The sequence below is a fragment of the Pavona decussata genome, unplaced genomic scaffold, assembly GCF_977016875.1.
Source record: "Pavona decussata unplaced genomic scaffold, jaPavDecu1.1 SCAFFOLD_381, whole genome shotgun sequence".
Taxonomy (NCBI): Eukaryota; Metazoa; Cnidaria; class Anthozoa; order Scleractinia; family Agariciidae; genus Pavona; species Pavona decussata.
In genome coordinates, this window is record NW_028145755.1 from 442,010 (window position 1) to 459,924 (window position 17,915).

Consider the following 17,915-nt stretch of genomic DNA (forward strand, 5'->3'; position numbering starts at 1 on the left):
CCCGGTTGTTCAAAGAGCGGATAACTCTATCCAGTGGATGAATCGTTATCCAGCGGATAAAATGTTCTCCAACCAATACATTTTATTCGTTGGATAGCGACTTATCCGCTGGAAAGGTTATCCGCTCTTTGATTAACTGGGGCCTGACGTGCATAAATTGTGCAGAACGGTCAATTTACATCCTCGGAGACCCAGGCGAAGGTTAATTAAACTTCGCTTGTCACGATTTCGCTCGTGAAATCTTCGTCGCTTCCCGACAATCTGTCCTTGGTCTCTTGGTTAAGCCTTTTCCCGCGCAACTTGCTTTGTCAGCGGCAAACTTGACTCAGATCATGTGATCAGTGCCCGCCAAAACAGAATCGAGCTTCGAGGGAAGAACTTTCTTTTCATGTTGTTGTGTGTTAAGCTGTTCTTTTCGATTTTCTGATTTTTCGTGAAAGAAAACCGTCCTTGGAGATTCTTCAGGTGAGTAAGAAAGTTTCTTTTAGGTTTTGAGAGTTAGCTAGGACGCAGAAAGTTGCACACAAGTCGGCTAATAATGAGGTGATCGCTTCGGTATAAAATTAAGCTCATCATCGAAACGTCAAACGTGTGTTGTCGAAAATTTTGGGTTTACAACGAGCTTACAAGATTATTATTTCTCCCTTTCTTATATTGGTTACCGTTTGTAGTGTCTCAAAATATATTTTGGTTTTCTAACTAGCTTTTAAATAGATATGGGACTGTTTCACTAAGTAAATTAAAGGTGCATGTTGTAGTTGATGCATTTGTTGTAGCATTTTCACAGAATCTTATAAGCTTACTGCAGTTTGTAGGTGTTTTGGGTCAGATTTCCACACAGCGCCATGTTTTTTAATGCATAAGATTCCTGTTATTAGCTCTATTCATGGTCGATGCTTGTAAATCTTTAATGGGGTATGCATGGTACGAGTATTTGTAAGCTAATGTAGTGAACAACTTTTAATTAATGGATTACCTTTTTTAGCTGTGTCTGTTCAATTTTTGTATTGATCTGCTATGTTCTATTATGAATGCTGAAATCTGATTGGATACAGTATTCAAAGTCCATTCCGCCATTGATAGTGGCAAAATGTGCTCAACATGCGCAGTTTAAACTTCAGAATAACATTGTAATTTAGTAAAACCTTTCATTTGCGAGCGGTTTTTAATTGATTGTTGAAATTTATTTCGCATTTGCTTTGGTTTTGCTTTACATGTACTACCCTGCAGCTCTGTGATTGGTTAACAAAACTTATGCTAATTTCTTAACCAATGAGAAGAAAAACCAAACCGATTGTGACTTGCATGCATTTTCCCGCCCTGGGTGCCAGTGACATGTGTTCACTTTGAATTCTTATTGGTTTGTTATGCTAGCTGTTTGCGTGCGGTTGTGATTGGTCTGAATAATTATCTTGGTACTGGTTTTATGACGTGATTGAAAACAGCTTTATACTGAAACAATTAGGGAAGCAAGTAATGTTTGAAAACAAACAATTAGGTTTTTTGCTCCTACTTTCTATGCATATTAATTTGGACTGCACTTTTGTCAAATGTATATTGTGCAAGAGGAAATCTTGCTTGAGCTTGATGTCACAATATGGAATAAACTAAATAAATTAGCCAGAAAAGTTTGGAAAATGATGAAAGTACAACAAGTTTACAAGACTTGGTTTTCTGACAAGATACTTGACTTTTTGAGGTGTTTTCTCTACAGCTCTGCACTCTTTGAGTTTTTCTGGTACTCTTGTTATTATACTATAATTTTTGTCTGATAGTGAACTTCAAGCTTGGGTAGCTGATTCAAAGTCACTTCCAATGGTTACTATCCAGTTTGTCACTGAACATTACTCATTTGCTATTCTCTGTTTCAAGTTTATTAAGTTTTCCAAAAAGTTACTTACAATGAACACTGCCTGCAAATAGCGAACTAATCTAGGCAGGTGGTGTTAAGGACATACACTGTACATACGGTACATGAATTACTAATTATTGAAGGCGTTAAAAAAGTCAATTTTGAATACATTATTTGTCAAAAGAGTAAAAAGTAATGAAAAGTGAAGAAAAATATTATGATTTATGATTGAATTATAACTTGATGAGTGTTCTTAGCTTTTGCACCTGATGTAGTGATAAAAACAGTTCGCAAAACCTTACCTCGAGCTCTGCACTCTGATCAGGCAAATCACATCATGTATCTGCCGTTTTTCATAGTGCACTCAATATAATTTTGGGTACAGACCAACAATAATAATAATAATATTATTATTATTATTATTATTATTACAACATGTACAATATATATGTTATTGTGAAAAATATATCATGAGCCATGATATTGTATGGAGATCTCTCCAAATCAGATTTTAAAAAATGGTTACCGACAAACAAAACATTGGAGTGGAAAAAAGAAAGTATCAACCAGTTCAAGTTTGTATAACAACTTTCACTTTAATTTTCCTTCTTAGTGCGTACAGATGATGCCTGTTTTACAACCTGAAGAGGAAGAGGCTAGCGGCAGTAGTGCAGCACCTAGTCCTTCTGTTGGCACACCATCTCCTTCCAGGAGTAAGGTAAAGTGTACAGCCATGCTTCAGACAGAAGGATGTCCAGACAGATTGCTTGCTAGTCTTTTGAAAAAAAAAAAAGAAGAAAAACAAACAAAAAAGCACAAGGGCAAAATAGAAAAGGAAAATATCCACTGAAAATTCACCTAATCTTTAGAAGGATTATATGGGATATAAGTACATCTATTGGGTACCCAAAGGGCATGTCTGTATCATTGTCATGACCGAAGGGTGCAAAGAAAGTCAGCTTTACAGCTTGCCCTTCAGGCAAGCTGTGGCTAGCATGTACTAGCCTGAAAGTCATTTTAACTAGCCTGGAAAAAAATTCACAAGTAGTATTAATTTATTCACTGTTTTAGTTATATAGGTGATTATCAATTACACGACAAGTTAATTAGTTAGCTGCTTTATTAATAATTGATAATCCACCATAATTTATCAAAACCTCTAATTAACGGTAAAAGAGTGTACTATCAGTTGGCCTGGTAAGAGACTTTACACATTGGCACAATGAAAAGGTTTCAAAGGAAAAAGATTGTTTCATTTTTGCAATTTACATCTGATAATTTATGGGAAAGCACTAGGACGTGATCGATAAATTTTCATCAACTGTTTAATACATACTGTGTAGAATTTATTGACAGTCACGTGTTATTGCAAAAACCATGAACACAACTGAATAACTTTCTTACTGGAGTACAGGATCAAAACCTTTTTGGTACGTTCTTTGAATAATGAAGCATAATACAGACAACTAGCTTTCTCTGAAATAATTCTTATTTTATCCTATATTTTACTTGAATTGCGTGGACTAGACTACAAAGGAAAAATTGCACGCATTATGTCGGGCATGAAATGTACATGTAATGCGATACTTTTTTCAAAAGATTTTCCTTTGTGAGATCAGCTTGAAAAACAGCTTTTGGTTCACAGTAATTTTGTAATTTTAATTCCCACAAAAACTTCACTTGCTCGTCGAGCAAGTGATGGTCAGAATCCACTAGCCCTATTGGAAAATCCACTAGCCCTGAGCTATCGGACATGGCTTTCTTTGCACACTGTGACTGTATCATTCTTTTCAAGCCCAGACAAAGATGATATGGTCAGATCTGTAACACGGAAAGCAGAGATACAGTGTACAGACAAAACTGTTCATGTCAGAGGTATATGTGACTTTATCCATTTGTATTATTATGCTGGGCAGATGGGCAGATCACCAAGACGCAGTGGCAGGCAAGTAAAACAGAGGATCTTGTATGGACAACCAGGTGCTCCTGGTGCAACACCACAGTCTCAATCCAAGAAGACAGGGGAGACCCCAGAGAGTGGCTCAGATGAGGGAGAAGAAGAAGAAGGAGGAGGAGGACATGAGGAGGCCGGGTAATAGGTTCTGATAAATCTTATAGTATGTGAAAGAAATTATGAGATGAAATGTTTTTAGCCTGGCCATGGTTGTTCCAAGAGCAGATAACTGTCTTTATCCAGTGGATAAAAAAATGATAATGATAATAATAATAATAATAATAATAATAATAATAATAATAATAATAATAATAATAATAATAATAAATTTAATGCTTATAATAATATATAGTGCAAAATTCATTACATGTATATGATCTAATGCTCTTCACAATAAGTTAAAAGATATCTAAAAGAAACTGCAGGGAATATGATAGTTAAAACTACAAAATGGAACAAAGTTATACATGTATTTAACAATAAATTAAAAAGCGATAAAAAATCTAAAAATCATCACTATCCAGCTGATAAAATGTATTGGTTGGAGTAAATTTATTTGCTGGATAGCGATTTGTCCACTGGAGAAAGACAATTTACCGCTCTTCAAACGACTGTACCCTGGTGAAAAAATGATGGTCAGAATGAATTTTTCAGTCTATGACACAGGCAATCTCAGAAAAGGAAAATCTCAGTTTTCCCAACAGAAATCAAACCTTTGGCCTTCTAAAATTTGGTTCATGTGGCAAATTAACTCCCATGAATCTCCTGTACATGTAGGTCAGAATTAGAGCATCCGAACTACATGTAGTAATCAGAAGGTCATTGGTTCAACTCCTGCTGGGAGAACTCAGAATTTATTTTTCTGAGTATGCTGGTGTCATCGACTGAAAAATTCATCTGTCAATCTTACAGTAGCTATAAAACTTACAGGAAAATGATTCAACTTGTGTAACACCATTAACCACTGATACCATGCCTTTATGGTGGAATGCTTGGTGAGACAAGACTTTCAAAATACAATGTAATGCCTTTATTGCATTCCTGAACCAGAATCTTCAGACCTAATTTATGTGGAGTAAACTAATTATTCCTTATAAACAATTTAAAGAATCTAAACATTGACAGGTCACTGTACATATGTGACACTCTAAAATTTGGAAAAATAATTGAGCAACTTAAAGATCTGTAATCTTCATTCATTAATAATAAAAATAAGCAAAAAAATTCCCTTGTTAAAATTTGTTTTAAAAACTATGACATTTCAACAACTTGACTCTGTTGTCTCTTCAAATCAAACAATATCAGGGTCAGGTTGTCCAAAGTGCATGGGTTTTTTTAACGTTTGATGGGCGAAAAGCCTGTTAAATTGTTGATGTACTCAATTTTCCCATAATGCAAACTGCCATGAAGTTTCGCCCTTAAACTTCAGTGGTTTCAAAGATGGTATGCTTGCTAATACGGTCACCCACTTTTTTTTTTGTTGTTTTTTTTTTCGTTTTTAAGTTGTATCCTAATTGTATCGAAAACTCTTCTCTCAAGATTTACTTATATTGAAGCATTGAACCTTTTGACTGTTTCTCACGGTCTTCTTCAGACAAATATTGTCTGTAAGAAACAGTCGAAAGCTTCAATGCTTCAACATTGGTAGACCTCGAGAAAAGAGTTTTTCATACAATTGTTTAATTCCAAGGTCAAGAATAAGCATTTATAGTAAAGTGTATCCTGCAGGCAAAAGAGAGAGAGGGTTACATTACCCTTATATCCTTAGGGCCTATCACAGGATTGCATACATTTTGCAAATATATCCTGGAGTGGATGCACAAATTAAGATGGTGATGACCCTGACAAGAAACTTTGTCTCCTTTTTTAAGTGGTTACTTTCTACAGAAATCATCCGATTCTTTTTATTCTTGTTTGTAGTGATCAGTCTGGAAATGAATCTAGTGAGGACAGTGATTTGGAAACGCCAGTACAAGCTCCCCCTCCAGGACGAGGAAGGAAACGAGCTGCTGGAATTTTTAAGGCTGTACCAGTAAGGCTCTGAAATTTTTATTGTTAACTTTGGTCTTAGAAAAATGTAAATTTACTTTGCTAGAAACTGTGAAATGTTTTGTTAACTGAAATGTCTATCTACTTCGTACATTTCCATGACAAAGGTTACAGTGAAATTCCAAATGTAAGGCCCTCCAGAAATAAGCCCACCATTGAAATGTTTATCCACTACTTATTTCATACCCCAATCTCAGATGCAAATACCTTTGAATAATAAGCACTATCCATAGAACAATAGGGCTACTTGTTGAAACTCAGTCCCCGCCTCCCCCTATCCTACCACCCTGAGAGTACGAATGTAAGTCCCAGAAAGAGTCCTTTGAATGAATATCAGCCCTGGACTTGTCAAACAATCAAACAATCAATCAATCAATCAACCAATCAATCAATCAATCAATCAATCAATCAATCAGTCAGTGAATCAATCATTTATTTACCCATGCAATGTTTAATGAGCTAAAAGCTCATTCAAAATACCTACATTGTACCTGCTAAATAAAAAAAAATTACAAAGCCTAGATATTTCAGTAAAACTACTTTAATTAACAATTATTCCATGAGCGCGCGTTGGATATGAGATGGTAAATTCGCGCCTCGTTGGCTATAACCAATCTCATATCCAACAAGCGCGAATGGAATAATTGTTTTATTAAATTCTCTGCTTTTGGATATTGATATTGAAGTTTAAAGAATTTCATTTTAAGTAAAAATTTCTTTCAAATTAAAACGACCGGATGTTCAGAGGCAACTTCCGACCAAAGCGCGCAAAACTTAATGATCACATGACACGCGCAGCTCATTGCGAACGGAGTTGAATGTAAAATTGAAAGCAAAGTAGATCGGACACAGGCGGACATCTTAAATTCAAGAAACGTTCAAGTGTAAGAGTAACAACCTTTCTGAGACAAGCATTCAAGTGCTTTTGAAGTTCCAGCTCTTCGAGAAGCGTAATAGTTGTGCACATTTGAGCAAATGTTTTGCTGTGTGGTGCCGAGCGAAGGAAGGGATCAAGGACGGCTTTTTTATGCTGAACTGAATTCCTCGCAGACGTTTTAAAACACTTAAGGCAAGCCAAGTCCAAGTGTACGAGGTACAACCTCACTGAGACAAGCATTCAGTGCAAGTTTTTAAACTTGAAGCTTATCGAGAAGCGTAAGAGCTGTGCACATTTGTGCAAATGTTTTGCTGAGTGGTGCCGAGCGACGGAAACGAACATTATGGCCGTCGCTCGTACGGATTTCATAGATGAACTTTTCCTGAAGTCCTCGTAAATGCGTAGAAACATAAAGGCAGGCATAAAGCTCTTCCTAAGAAATTTCTTCGATTGGCTTACTGCCAGGATTTGCAAGCCATCCTGAAATTTTTAATGGTAACCGGTTGTTATTGTTGTTGTTATGTGATCTAAAAATCGTAAAATCTTGCAATTTTGAAGATTTAAGGGAAACTTCAGAGATACGTACCATTAAATAGTGTCATACCGAACTTTGTAGCTTTTATTGTTGTTATATTGAGATGGCATTGTTTGGTATTTCTTTCTTTTTTTTTTTTCTACATATTTCCGAAGAAACTTTCGCTTCCCGCCGAAAAAAAAAATTTAGCTTAGCGACACCTGGGGCATTCGTTTTCCATATAAGGTCAAACTGCAGTATATGAGCTGATAACCGAGATTTAGTGAACCAATCAGAATGCTAGAAATGCAATATCCGTGGTTGAGAATTTAATAAATATAAATAGTGTCCATTATAAGAACTAAGATAACTCAGTATATTTTAGTTTACCAAATAAATTGGTATTTTATATTTACTTTACAGATCTGCAAAGCAGAACACTCTGATTTGACTGTGTCATGTTTATTGTATCATAGCCAGTCAGATTGGAGGTTGAACCACAAGCCACAGGGATTAAGCTTACTATGCTCCATTGGGCTTAAAACGTTTGATGATGATTATATAAATCATATTTGTTTCTTGCAGGTGGCTAAGAAAGCCAAATCTAAACAGGCGTCACCTCAGAAAAGGTCAAGAAAGTCAAAAGGGGGAGCTGATGCAGATGAGAGCCAAGGATCCTTGTTTGACATTGTAAAAGCAGGCAAAGGAGCGCTCAGGGTATGTTTTATTGTACATTTTAGTTACGGGTATTACCAAATAGATGGTTAAATCCGGGGTTCCTACTTTACATGGAAAACCTGGAAAGTCATGGATTTTAATTGTGTAGTTCCAGAAAATATCCATACCCCCACCACGGAGGGAATTTCACATAGGACCCCCCCACCCCCCAGGATTTTCCATTTTCGAGGTATTTTTTTAACCCCCCCACCCCTTCGGAAATTCCTTAAATACAGAATATACCCCCACCCCCCTCTGGAAAAGTTTTATTTCAAAAGAACGCCTCAAAAATCAGTTTGATGTGAACATTTCAGAAATATCAAGAACTGCCTACACGAGGAGAAAATATGCGTTATCGAAGAGCGTGCGCGCTGTTCAATCTCACCGGTAGAGTTTGCCAAAAAGCTCTTGATACTGAAATAATTGTTGTGTTTTATATTTACCTGTGGTCATTGACATCACACTTTACCATTAGCTTCCCTGAAGATTTTAAATTTAAATTGTTGGAATAAGTCCGGCAATGCAAAAATGTGTTTTCATTTAATTTGCATATGTCATGTTTACGTTCCTATGCAAATTTGTAGGAGATCAAAAGGATTATCGCTTTAGTTCTACTCAATCAATATTTCTCATGGTAATCATTCATTCTAGTCATTTTAGTCAATAGTTTTCCTATTGAATCGGAATAGCTTGGACAAAATAAGCATTAGCAGGCCAGGGAGACAAATTGACCTTTCAGATCGTAACTTGAAACCGCAGACGAAATGGAGCCGCAAAACGAAATTAGCATGTTCACGTTCTTATGCAAATTTTGTATGAGATCAATAACGCATTAAAAGAATGTCCAATTGGCTCTATTTTGCTGAATTTTGACATAGAAATCAAGTTAATAGTTTTGGACTTTGAGTTGAAATACTTTGGACGAAATAAGTTTTAACACGGGTCAGTTTTGACAAACTGATCAATTGACCCCGGGAATTGACCTTTGCCCGTAACTTTACACTAAAATAACAAACAAATATTTCAATGTTTTATGTAAAATTGGGGCTTTCACTTTATAGCCATGCAAAAGTTTCCCTTTTAAACATTGATACAAATTCAATTGTTGCCAGTGAACAATATTTTTCTTCGCAAGAAAGTTTCACAAACAACGGTAATGTTTTATAATAACTGAGTCACGCAACGCAGACAAAGATTTCTTGTCTCACTTGGACTACTTCGCTTACAAAGGCTTTTCGGAGAAAGGAACATGTTTTTAATGTAACAAGGGTTTCTTTAAAACAGTTAAACAAAGTTACGTCTTCAAGAAAGATCTACGAAGTTGCTAAGTTGGTAAGTTACAATTTTGAACAATTATGTCTGACATGAACGTGAAGTTGACCCCGGGAAGTTGACCCTCTGGAAACTTATCCAACCATTCACCCCTCCTCCCCTCTGGAATTTCCTGGGCCCTTGACCCCCCCACCCCTCTGGAATTTCCAATTCCCTCCGTGGTGGGGGTATGGATATTTTCTGGAACCACACATTGTGAGTCATGGAAAGCCATTTGAAAAAATTAATCATGTTTATGGAAAAAATCACTAAGAAAGCAATCTTTAATTACGGAATAAAAAGGAAGAAGATGAACAATAAAAAAACAAAAACAAAAAGGGACCAAGAAACAGATTTTCACTCAGCAGAAATAAACACTGCACATTTTGACACTGTTTAATGTGAACACTTTGTCATGGAAAACTTGAAAAGGTCATAGAAAGTCATGGATTCTGAAAAAGTCTTAAAGAGTACGAACCCTGAAAATCAGAAAAAAAAGTTGTCTACTGTACCAGATCAGTGGGAATCACGAAAGGCCCAGTTCTAAATTAACAATAAATTCACATTGATTTAACATCAAAGTTGGTGTTGACATGGCGCTCACTCGTCTTCTTTCAGGCCGTGGTAGATGACTGGATTGAGAGTTACAATTCAGACAAAGAAACAGGAATGGTGGATCTCATACAGTTCTTTGTCCAATGCTGTGGCTGTAAAGGTTTCAAAACTTAAATGTCTAACTTAAATTTGTTTGTTCGATTTGCGGGCAAATTAACATTGTTGTGATACACTTTATTTTAAAAATATTTTCTTTCAGGAACTGTCACCCCAAAAATGTTGGAGGAAGAAGAAAGTGTCAATGCTATTCGTCAACTGACAGAACAGTTTGATGAGGTCAGAATAAAGGAAATATTTGTATTTATTATCTAACTTCAATCAGTCTGAATTGTTGAAAAGGGTGGCCCATGAAAACTATAGCGCTTTTATGAAACAACACTGACTAACAAGTTTTATGGTCCCAAGAAGATTCAGAATGATGTACATGTAGAAGAGTGAAGAAAGGAGAAAGAAAAGAAAGAAGAGGGAAGAAAAGACTACGCAAACTCTTACTTTTATATTGACAATTTTGTAGATCAAAAACCATTCGCACCCCACTCTCAAAAAAGGCATGACTTGAGCTGGCCCATTTTCAAAATTCTGGGCAGAAATTGGGTAGTAATATGTTATTGATACTGTTACATTACAATTAGGAATTCATCTGACATACTGATTAACTACTGCTTCACTAATTGCTTCTCAGGACAGCCATGAATATCCCCTTATCATGACAGGTCAAGCATACAAAAAGTTTAGGGTAAGTTCCACCAGCATGCAAAGAAGGTGCTGTCTACAACAGGGGGCTTTTAATTTTGATTTCATTTTTCCATTGAGGCCATTAGAATTTGGGCTCATGTACCATGTCATGGTCTTAAGTGACCAAAAGACCTTCAGGCTTGCCCCTAGTACATCCTCATAACTTTAAACTGTTTTTGCAGTATTCTTAATTTTGTTGATTTGATGAGCACTCACATTATTGCCTCAGGCCTGGCTCACACTAGCATCAGAATCAGAGTCAGAGTCTTTTGCCGTAAAGTGAATCGATACGACTGAAGCAGAAATGGAAGCCTCACTTTCTGTGTTACGAAATTCAAAATGGTGGAAGGCTGCAATGTTTTCCATTCTGAATCTCAGGTAAGGGGATTGAGAATGAGCTATGTGATTGGTTGATTCTTCTACCTGCACTTACAATTCCAACCAACCAGTTCACACTTGATTGCAAGTGATGGAATCAGAAGTGGAATCAGAAGAAAGAGGAAACGTTCTGAACCTTGCAAGTCTGATTCCGTTAAGCTTCTGATTGCGATTTGTTCTCAGTTTTTTATGCAGACTGAAATGGAAGGTTCATTTTGACTCTGCTTCCGGTTCCGTTGCCAGTGTAAACCAGCCCATGTGTCTCAAATAAAATTATTGCCTGGATGATGGCTGATTATTGTTTCAAGACTAGGTAGGAGGATATGTACAAGTTCCCAAAGGTTACTGGAAAAAAGCATACAGGACAAAATAGTGGCACAGGTAGTTTTTATGAACAGCAGGGCGAGGATTAAGAAATTATATTATTGTATCGTTGAAACTCGGTAAAGATGGATACAAAAACACTAATGTCTGACACTGATGTTGTAACCGTGCCTTCAAAACAAGAAATGCAGGCGACTGGGACATTTTTCAATTAATAGTTGGTGGATTTTATTGCACCATCAGGTAAATTTTATGGAGTTTGTGGATTCACTGATTCAGCAGTGTCAACACAGTATAATTTATGATGAGTACATGTTGGACACCCTAGTATCCTGGTTAATCCGCCTGTCAGACTCTCCAGTACGTGCCTTTAGACACACTAGTACTCTAGCTGGTAAGATTTCTTATTGTTTAACTCAATTACTGTGCACCTTTCAGTGTTAAGCCTGAAAAGTGACCCACGCAGATGTGAGGCAGTTTACTTTTTAAGTACAATAGTACATTCTTACAATATCAGCCTTGTCTTTTGATTATTCTGTGTTAGTAGCATCATTTATTAAAAGAGTTGTCATCACTTTTCTCTGGATGTTAGTAAGGTGCAGGTCTCGTATAATTATTCTCAACTTTCTCATACAACAGTACATCCATGTATGGGATGGCACGGTGGTGAGAGCACTTGTCTCCCCCCAATGTCGCCCATGTTTGATTCCCAGACTTGGCGTCATATGTGGGTTAAGTTTGTTGTTGGCCCCCGTCTGTGCTTGGAGAGGTATTTCTCCAGGTACTCCGGTTTTCCCTCTCCTCCAAAACCAACATTTACAAATTCCAATCTGATCCAAAATCTGAGGACCACAGGTTTGTCAGTCTTAACAGTCTGTTTTCTGTTAAGTGTTACCCTCTTAAACGAAGTTGATTTTATTTATTTATTTATTTATTTATTTATATTCATCTTTTTTGTGATGTTTCTCAGTATATTAGCGTATCTGTACAGCATTACTTATGTCCTCTGCTGTACGTATTTTTAGGTACTGTTTTGTTTCCTCTCTTCAGGGATGAAACTTGTGACCTCATTGATACGTATTGCAAAGATTGTCCATATAGAATTAGATCACACACAGGTATGGAGTCTAAATCGTTACATGTAGATAGTAACTTTTATGTTTACTTGTTTTCTCGATAGTCAGTCATTAAAGACACTTACTAGGCTGATGGAAAGACAAAATAATGAAAACAAAATCAAACAGGCCATTCCTGAGTTGCTTTAAACATCATTAAGAACGCGAGGCTTCATGCATAGTATTTATTATGAAAATTAGTTTTCTTAAATATTATAAACAAAATTAATTTTCACATGATAAGCTTTGCTTTTAGCCTTGCTTTCATAATGAGATTCAAAGAAACTCGGAAATGGCCTATTAGAGACAAATTGCAACACTTTTATGGTACATTATCACCATCACTGTTGTACGTCATCCTCCTCCCCAGCATCATCAACAACAACGCAACCACCATTATCATCATTATCATTCTCAGTATGATCACATTCGTCATCATCATCATAATCATCCTCAGTATGATCATATTCATCATAATCATCATCATCATCATTGCCGTCCTCATCATTGTGATATATTCTTGTCATCATTCTTATGTCATCATGATCACCCTCATTATCGTTATCATATCATATTCGGATATTAAAACTGTTATTTTCTATTTGTTAAATTTTTTTCTCCAGCGCCAGTTAGATAGTGAAAGTAGTAAAGTTTCCTCCAAAAAGGCCATTGAAAAGATAGAGATGTTACAAAACAGGAGACAAGAGGTAAACAACAGTTTATTTATTAATAATACTGAGAGACCATTCCAGTTCATTTCTTGTGATTCTGTACATGTCTCTTGCGATATACCCGCACCACTCCTTCTACAGTGAGATATGCATATGGTGGACTGCTTGTCATTCACACAGATTCACTAGATGTACAGTACTGCAAGTGACTGTCAGGCTAATGAAAAATGGTTTATCAAACTTTCATGCCAGCGTTCCTTTGGAACAAGAATTGACTGCACGTCTGACACCAAAAGGTGGGATGTGTTGATAAACTATTAAAAAAATCCACCCCTGCTGACAGTGACGTACACATGTAACATAGTTTTCTCAATCTCATGTATTGTTTATCATCCTACAGTTGAGACAAAACATCAGTGACTTAGAGGATATGATGAACTTTGTACACCAAGGAATGTTCATTCACCGATACAGGTACATTTAATTCTTATGGTAGTGCAGTTGTATTTCTTGATACAGTACTGGAGGTCCTCCTGATACACTGCTAACACTCCCAGACAAACTTGTTGACCTAGTCCCAAGGGTCATTTCGTTTTGCCTGATGACATCATGTGATTTTCAGCATCTGTATCATTTTAAAAACATTTAACAAAAACATTAGTTACGTCACTCTGCACCTACAATGTAGTTGGCTCATAAAGATGAAGCTAACTTGGTTTCTGCAACATGAAGTAAGAAGAGAACTCCACGTTCTTCTTCCACTTGAATGGGATGCCAGTGTTCTCCTGTATGTTTTCACTTGTATCCATTTATACACATTGGTAGAGAGTTATCAGTGAAGTAAAGTTTGTTGTCAAAGAAAACGTGACAATGTCAAGACAAACCTTACCCCAAACAACTGACTTTCAGCTTTCAGACCTTCCTACCTAAATTTTGAATGAAACTGTGACCCGCTGACTGCTATGCCTCCTTGCATCCTCACTCTTACCTTTTTCTATAATCAGGGATTCCAGGCATGAAATCAGAGCTCTGTGCATTGCAGAAATGGGTGATTGGGTGAAGGAGTACAGGTATGAGATGATCTTGTCAATTCTGCATGCTTCTCACTGCATGCACAGATGGTACACTAAGTCAATCTGAACACTCTTTGGAATATTGAAGTGCTTTTAAGCCAGAATTTCAAAATATCATCGGGCATCCAACAGGCATGTCTTCCCACAAAATTGTACCAAGAATTTAATTTTCACATACAGTAGATGTCCATAGGCTGCTAGGACATCTTTCTGGTTAAAACCTTGATTGTCCCATTCATTTGTTTTCTATGATTATTATCAGGAAAGTAATTTTGTAATGTTCTGATTTTTTTTCAGCACATACTTTCTGAGCGATAAGTTTTTGAAATACATTGTTTGGAGCTTACATGATAAGGTAAGCCTTGATAGTCTGACAAGGTAATTACCTTTTTTGTTTTTGCTTCTGTTTTTACATGTAGCTAGATTACCTACTTGAAAAATTTAAGTTATGCCTTCCTTAAAAAGTACCAGAAAATTAAAAGGGTCATGTCTTGGTTTGAAAGCTCGGGATTCCCATAACTTTGAACAAGCTCTACGTGAAAATGTAGTTGATCAGAAACTGAAGAAAATCTTTCATGTCTGTCATCTTTTAGTCCTTTTAAAAACAAGCTTCTACATTAATTTAGAGACTTGAACAAGTTTTGAAAGCTTTGCATCTTACAACTTTCAACTTTTGTTGCTGGGTACATGGAAGAAGAATCCTACTTTAACTTTCCATTCCAAGCAAGAAAATCTTTATGCCGGGATGTCCCTAAGAGCCGGCTACCAGTGAATTTTATTGTATGAAAGAGATCTTGTCACCGGCTGAAATTTCAACAACACAAATACTTGAGGGTAATTTTAAAGGTGTACAGTCCAATAGAACTGGCTGGGTTTATTAATGATCCTGTCAAGGGTTGTTTTTGTACCTAAAGCCCTGTTTATGCTGCTGTTGGTAAGCTATCATCTTCACTTTATGAAGTGGTTGGCTTAATAGCCAGTTCGCAGCTGGTATATATAACAGCTATGGCCTCTGCTTTTAACCAATGTCAGAGTCAAGGGTCATTGGAAACGGCAGCTCTCCAATCCATTAGCAGTATGGACCATCATTGGTTGGCAGGGATTTTAAGTTTTTAATTATTGTTTTACTGATGTTTAGATTGGAGAGGTTCGTCAGAAAGCTATCCTGGCTTTGAGAGGCCTTTATGAAGTTGATGAGTTTTCGTCCAATCTTGAGTCTTTGACTGAAAGATGCAAGGTACAATACTGTTCCATATTTTGTTGCTTTCTTGATACGCTGTCTGAATTTCTTTGCATGTGTATGTAAAATGCAGTTGTAAAGAAATCAGGTGTTTGTTGCTTCTGTTGTAGGAAAGACTAGTTGCTATGACTCTGGACAAGGAGAATGAAGTAGCAGTTGAAGCAGTAAAACTGGTTACATTACTACTTAAGTGAGTTTTAAAGTGCATATAACAGAATTTTTTTGTTTGCTTGACGAAATCTTCATGTTCTGGTATAAAAGTCGAAAAAAAAATCCTTGTCAATTTTTCATCTCCGCTTTTGAGGCATATAGAAGTGTCAAATTTCACTTCCGGTTGGGTACAATACCGTGCGAGACGCTTGTGGCTTTGACAGCTTGGTGTTTGTTTCTGTGAGAGTCTTTTGTGTGAATCAATGAGACTGCAGTTCATTATACAGCAACAGGCTGATTGAGCCAAGTGCAGCTAATGAGTGATCTAAAATGCATCCTTTTTGTTATTTATTTTATAGGAATGACAAACTAGACGAAGAAGAGTGTCAGCAGGTGGAGTATCTTGTCTTCTGCACAAGTCGGAATGTTGCAAAAGCTGCTGGAGAATTCCTGAAGGAGAGACTAGTGATGGCAGCAGATGAGGAAATGAAAAAAGCCAGTAAATCTAAACGAGGTGAATGTTGCCAAATATTCTCAGTACATTGGCATGTTCTTGGCAAGCTGAAGGCATAATTAACTGTTTTCAAATATTTACACAAAGGTTACATAAATTTGCATTATATTTGCCAATCATATGCATACATTTACACAAATTTGCAACTAATTTACATGGTGTTTGCATAAATCTTTTTTGGTGGTTTCAAAACAAGTGCATTATAGACCCTATGCAAAAATGGCTGACATTTTAAAATTCTCTTATCTGTATTCAAATTAGCCTCACTAGCCTCGTTCACGGTGAAATATTCTTTTGATTTTTTAACTCAAGAACGAAGTTAGTGAGGTTAATTTGAATACAAATAAGAATATTAAAATATCAGCCATTTTTGCATAGGGTCTATAACATCTGCTGTGAGAACATTTTTTGTATTTTATGGTATGTTTGAGCACTGTTTTGATTTGCTGCAGGAAAGAAAGCTGACCAAGAAGTCAAAGTTTTTCAGTTAAAGAAACTGATTGAGTTCTTTCTTGTCAGTGAAGTAAGTACACATAATTGTCACTTTCCATTGCAAACTGTTTAGCTAATAGTATGTACAGTATTAACCAGGATTTAATGCTTTAATGGAAACCGGTCGTAACAAGTTTGTTCGAAGAGGACCCACCTCGTCTGGGGTAAGGAGTTATCAAAGACACCACCTATCTCATGAACATTGCCAAAAAAATTTTATTGGCTTTAATATAAGAAATAAAGAAAAGTGAGGTTTGAATCTCATTGCCATTTTTACTGCTGGGCAGAGTGGTTGCTATTGAATAATTAAAGACACCATCTTTTGAGGTTGAGGAAGGTGAAGTACAGGCAGAGACCACCATCTATTTTGTAGTTTGGTAGGTTCTGTTTGAAACTGTTGTAGTAGTTTTGACCACTTCCCTACAGGGTTTCGTACAGGTCATGGAAAACCTGGAAAGTCATGGAGTTTTAGAATTTCATTTTCCAGGCCTGGAAAGTCATGGAATTTAGGTGTGGGTCATGGAAAGTCATGGAAAATGTTGTTTACTAAAAAGTACAAAATAAATTGGGTTTTTTTGCAAAGAAAATAGTAAAAACATACCCAAAATGAAAGATGATTTCCAAGAAAATGGTCAAATTTAGGTCATGAAAAACTTGGATTCTAAGTCATGGAAAAGGTCATGGAAAGTCGTGGAATTTCAAAAGCTCAAAAGAGTACGAACCCTGCCCCTAATGTAACTTTGTTCAGGTATCCTCCTTGTGTGACTCTTATGTAGTTCTGTTTTTTATGCCCTTTATACAGGTTCACAATCATGCTGCATATCTAGTTGATAGTTTGTGGGAAACTATGGACATACTAAAGGTAACTGAATTGAGCATGGTTCATATCAACCTGTAAAAAGTGGTCTACAGGCATCAGCATTTAAGAGGTTAAAATTATATGAAATTTAACCAGGGTAATTGACCACCGGCTAAAGCATGTAGCCCACAAGCTTATGTTTCCAGCCATTGTAAGTAGCTGTCACGCTGAGTATCAGTGCTCCCAGTTCGAAAATTAAAGAGGGGTAAAAATGACGATATGATGTAGAGGGCTTCTATCAGTCCAATTTTGTGAGTGTATTCTACCCTGTCCCCCTCCCTCTTTCTTTATAAAATTGTGTTACCTTGGCATGCAGTGCTCATGGCTGGGTTGCCTGGATTTGTGTTCAATGTAGCAGTTTCTCAGCAGTTTCTGGCTGGTGCCAGTGGAGGTACATGCATTACCCCAGGAACATGTGTTCCATTGTGTTATGTCAGGCTGGCTAATTGTGAGAAAAAGTGATTCCTCTCAAGAA

General features: G+C 36.6%; 1 protein-coding gene across 2 annotated transcripts in view; it reads left to right on the plus strand.

Annotated features, from left to right (window-relative positions):
* Positions 1-315: 315 nt before the first annotated feature.
* Positions 316-17,915, plus strand: part of LOC146451936 (cohesin subunit SA-2-like) — a 35,216-nt gene continuing 17,616 nt past the window's right edge. For both annotated transcript variants that reach the window (XM_085098237.1, XM_085098238.1), the window contains exons 1-19: positions 316-465; positions 2,466-2,570; positions 3,769-3,944; positions 5,727-5,838; positions 7,832-7,963; positions 9,893-9,989; positions 10,089-10,165; positions 10,572-10,625; positions 11,570-11,720; positions 12,377-12,444; positions 13,065-13,148; positions 13,513-13,586; positions 14,117-14,182; positions 14,483-14,540; positions 15,324-15,422; positions 15,536-15,615; positions 15,935-16,089; positions 16,542-16,612; positions 17,384-17,443. In XM_085098237.1, the coding sequence (XP_084954363.1) occupies positions 2,475-2,570; positions 3,769-3,944; positions 5,727-5,838; positions 7,832-7,963; positions 9,893-9,989; positions 10,089-10,165; positions 10,572-10,625; positions 11,570-11,720; positions 12,377-12,444; positions 13,065-13,148; positions 13,513-13,586; positions 14,117-14,182; positions 14,483-14,540; positions 15,324-15,422; positions 15,536-15,615; positions 15,935-16,089; positions 16,542-16,612; positions 17,384-17,443 (1,710 nt within the window). In that variant the 5' untranslated portion in view covers positions 316-465; positions 2,466-2,474. The remainder of the gene's footprint in view (positions 466-2,465; positions 2,571-3,768; positions 3,945-5,726; positions 5,839-7,831; positions 7,964-9,892; positions 9,990-10,088; positions 10,166-10,571; positions 10,626-11,569; positions 11,721-12,376; positions 12,445-13,064; positions 13,149-13,512; positions 13,587-14,116; positions 14,183-14,482; positions 14,541-15,323; positions 15,423-15,535; positions 15,616-15,934; positions 16,090-16,541; positions 16,613-17,383; positions 17,444-17,915) is intronic.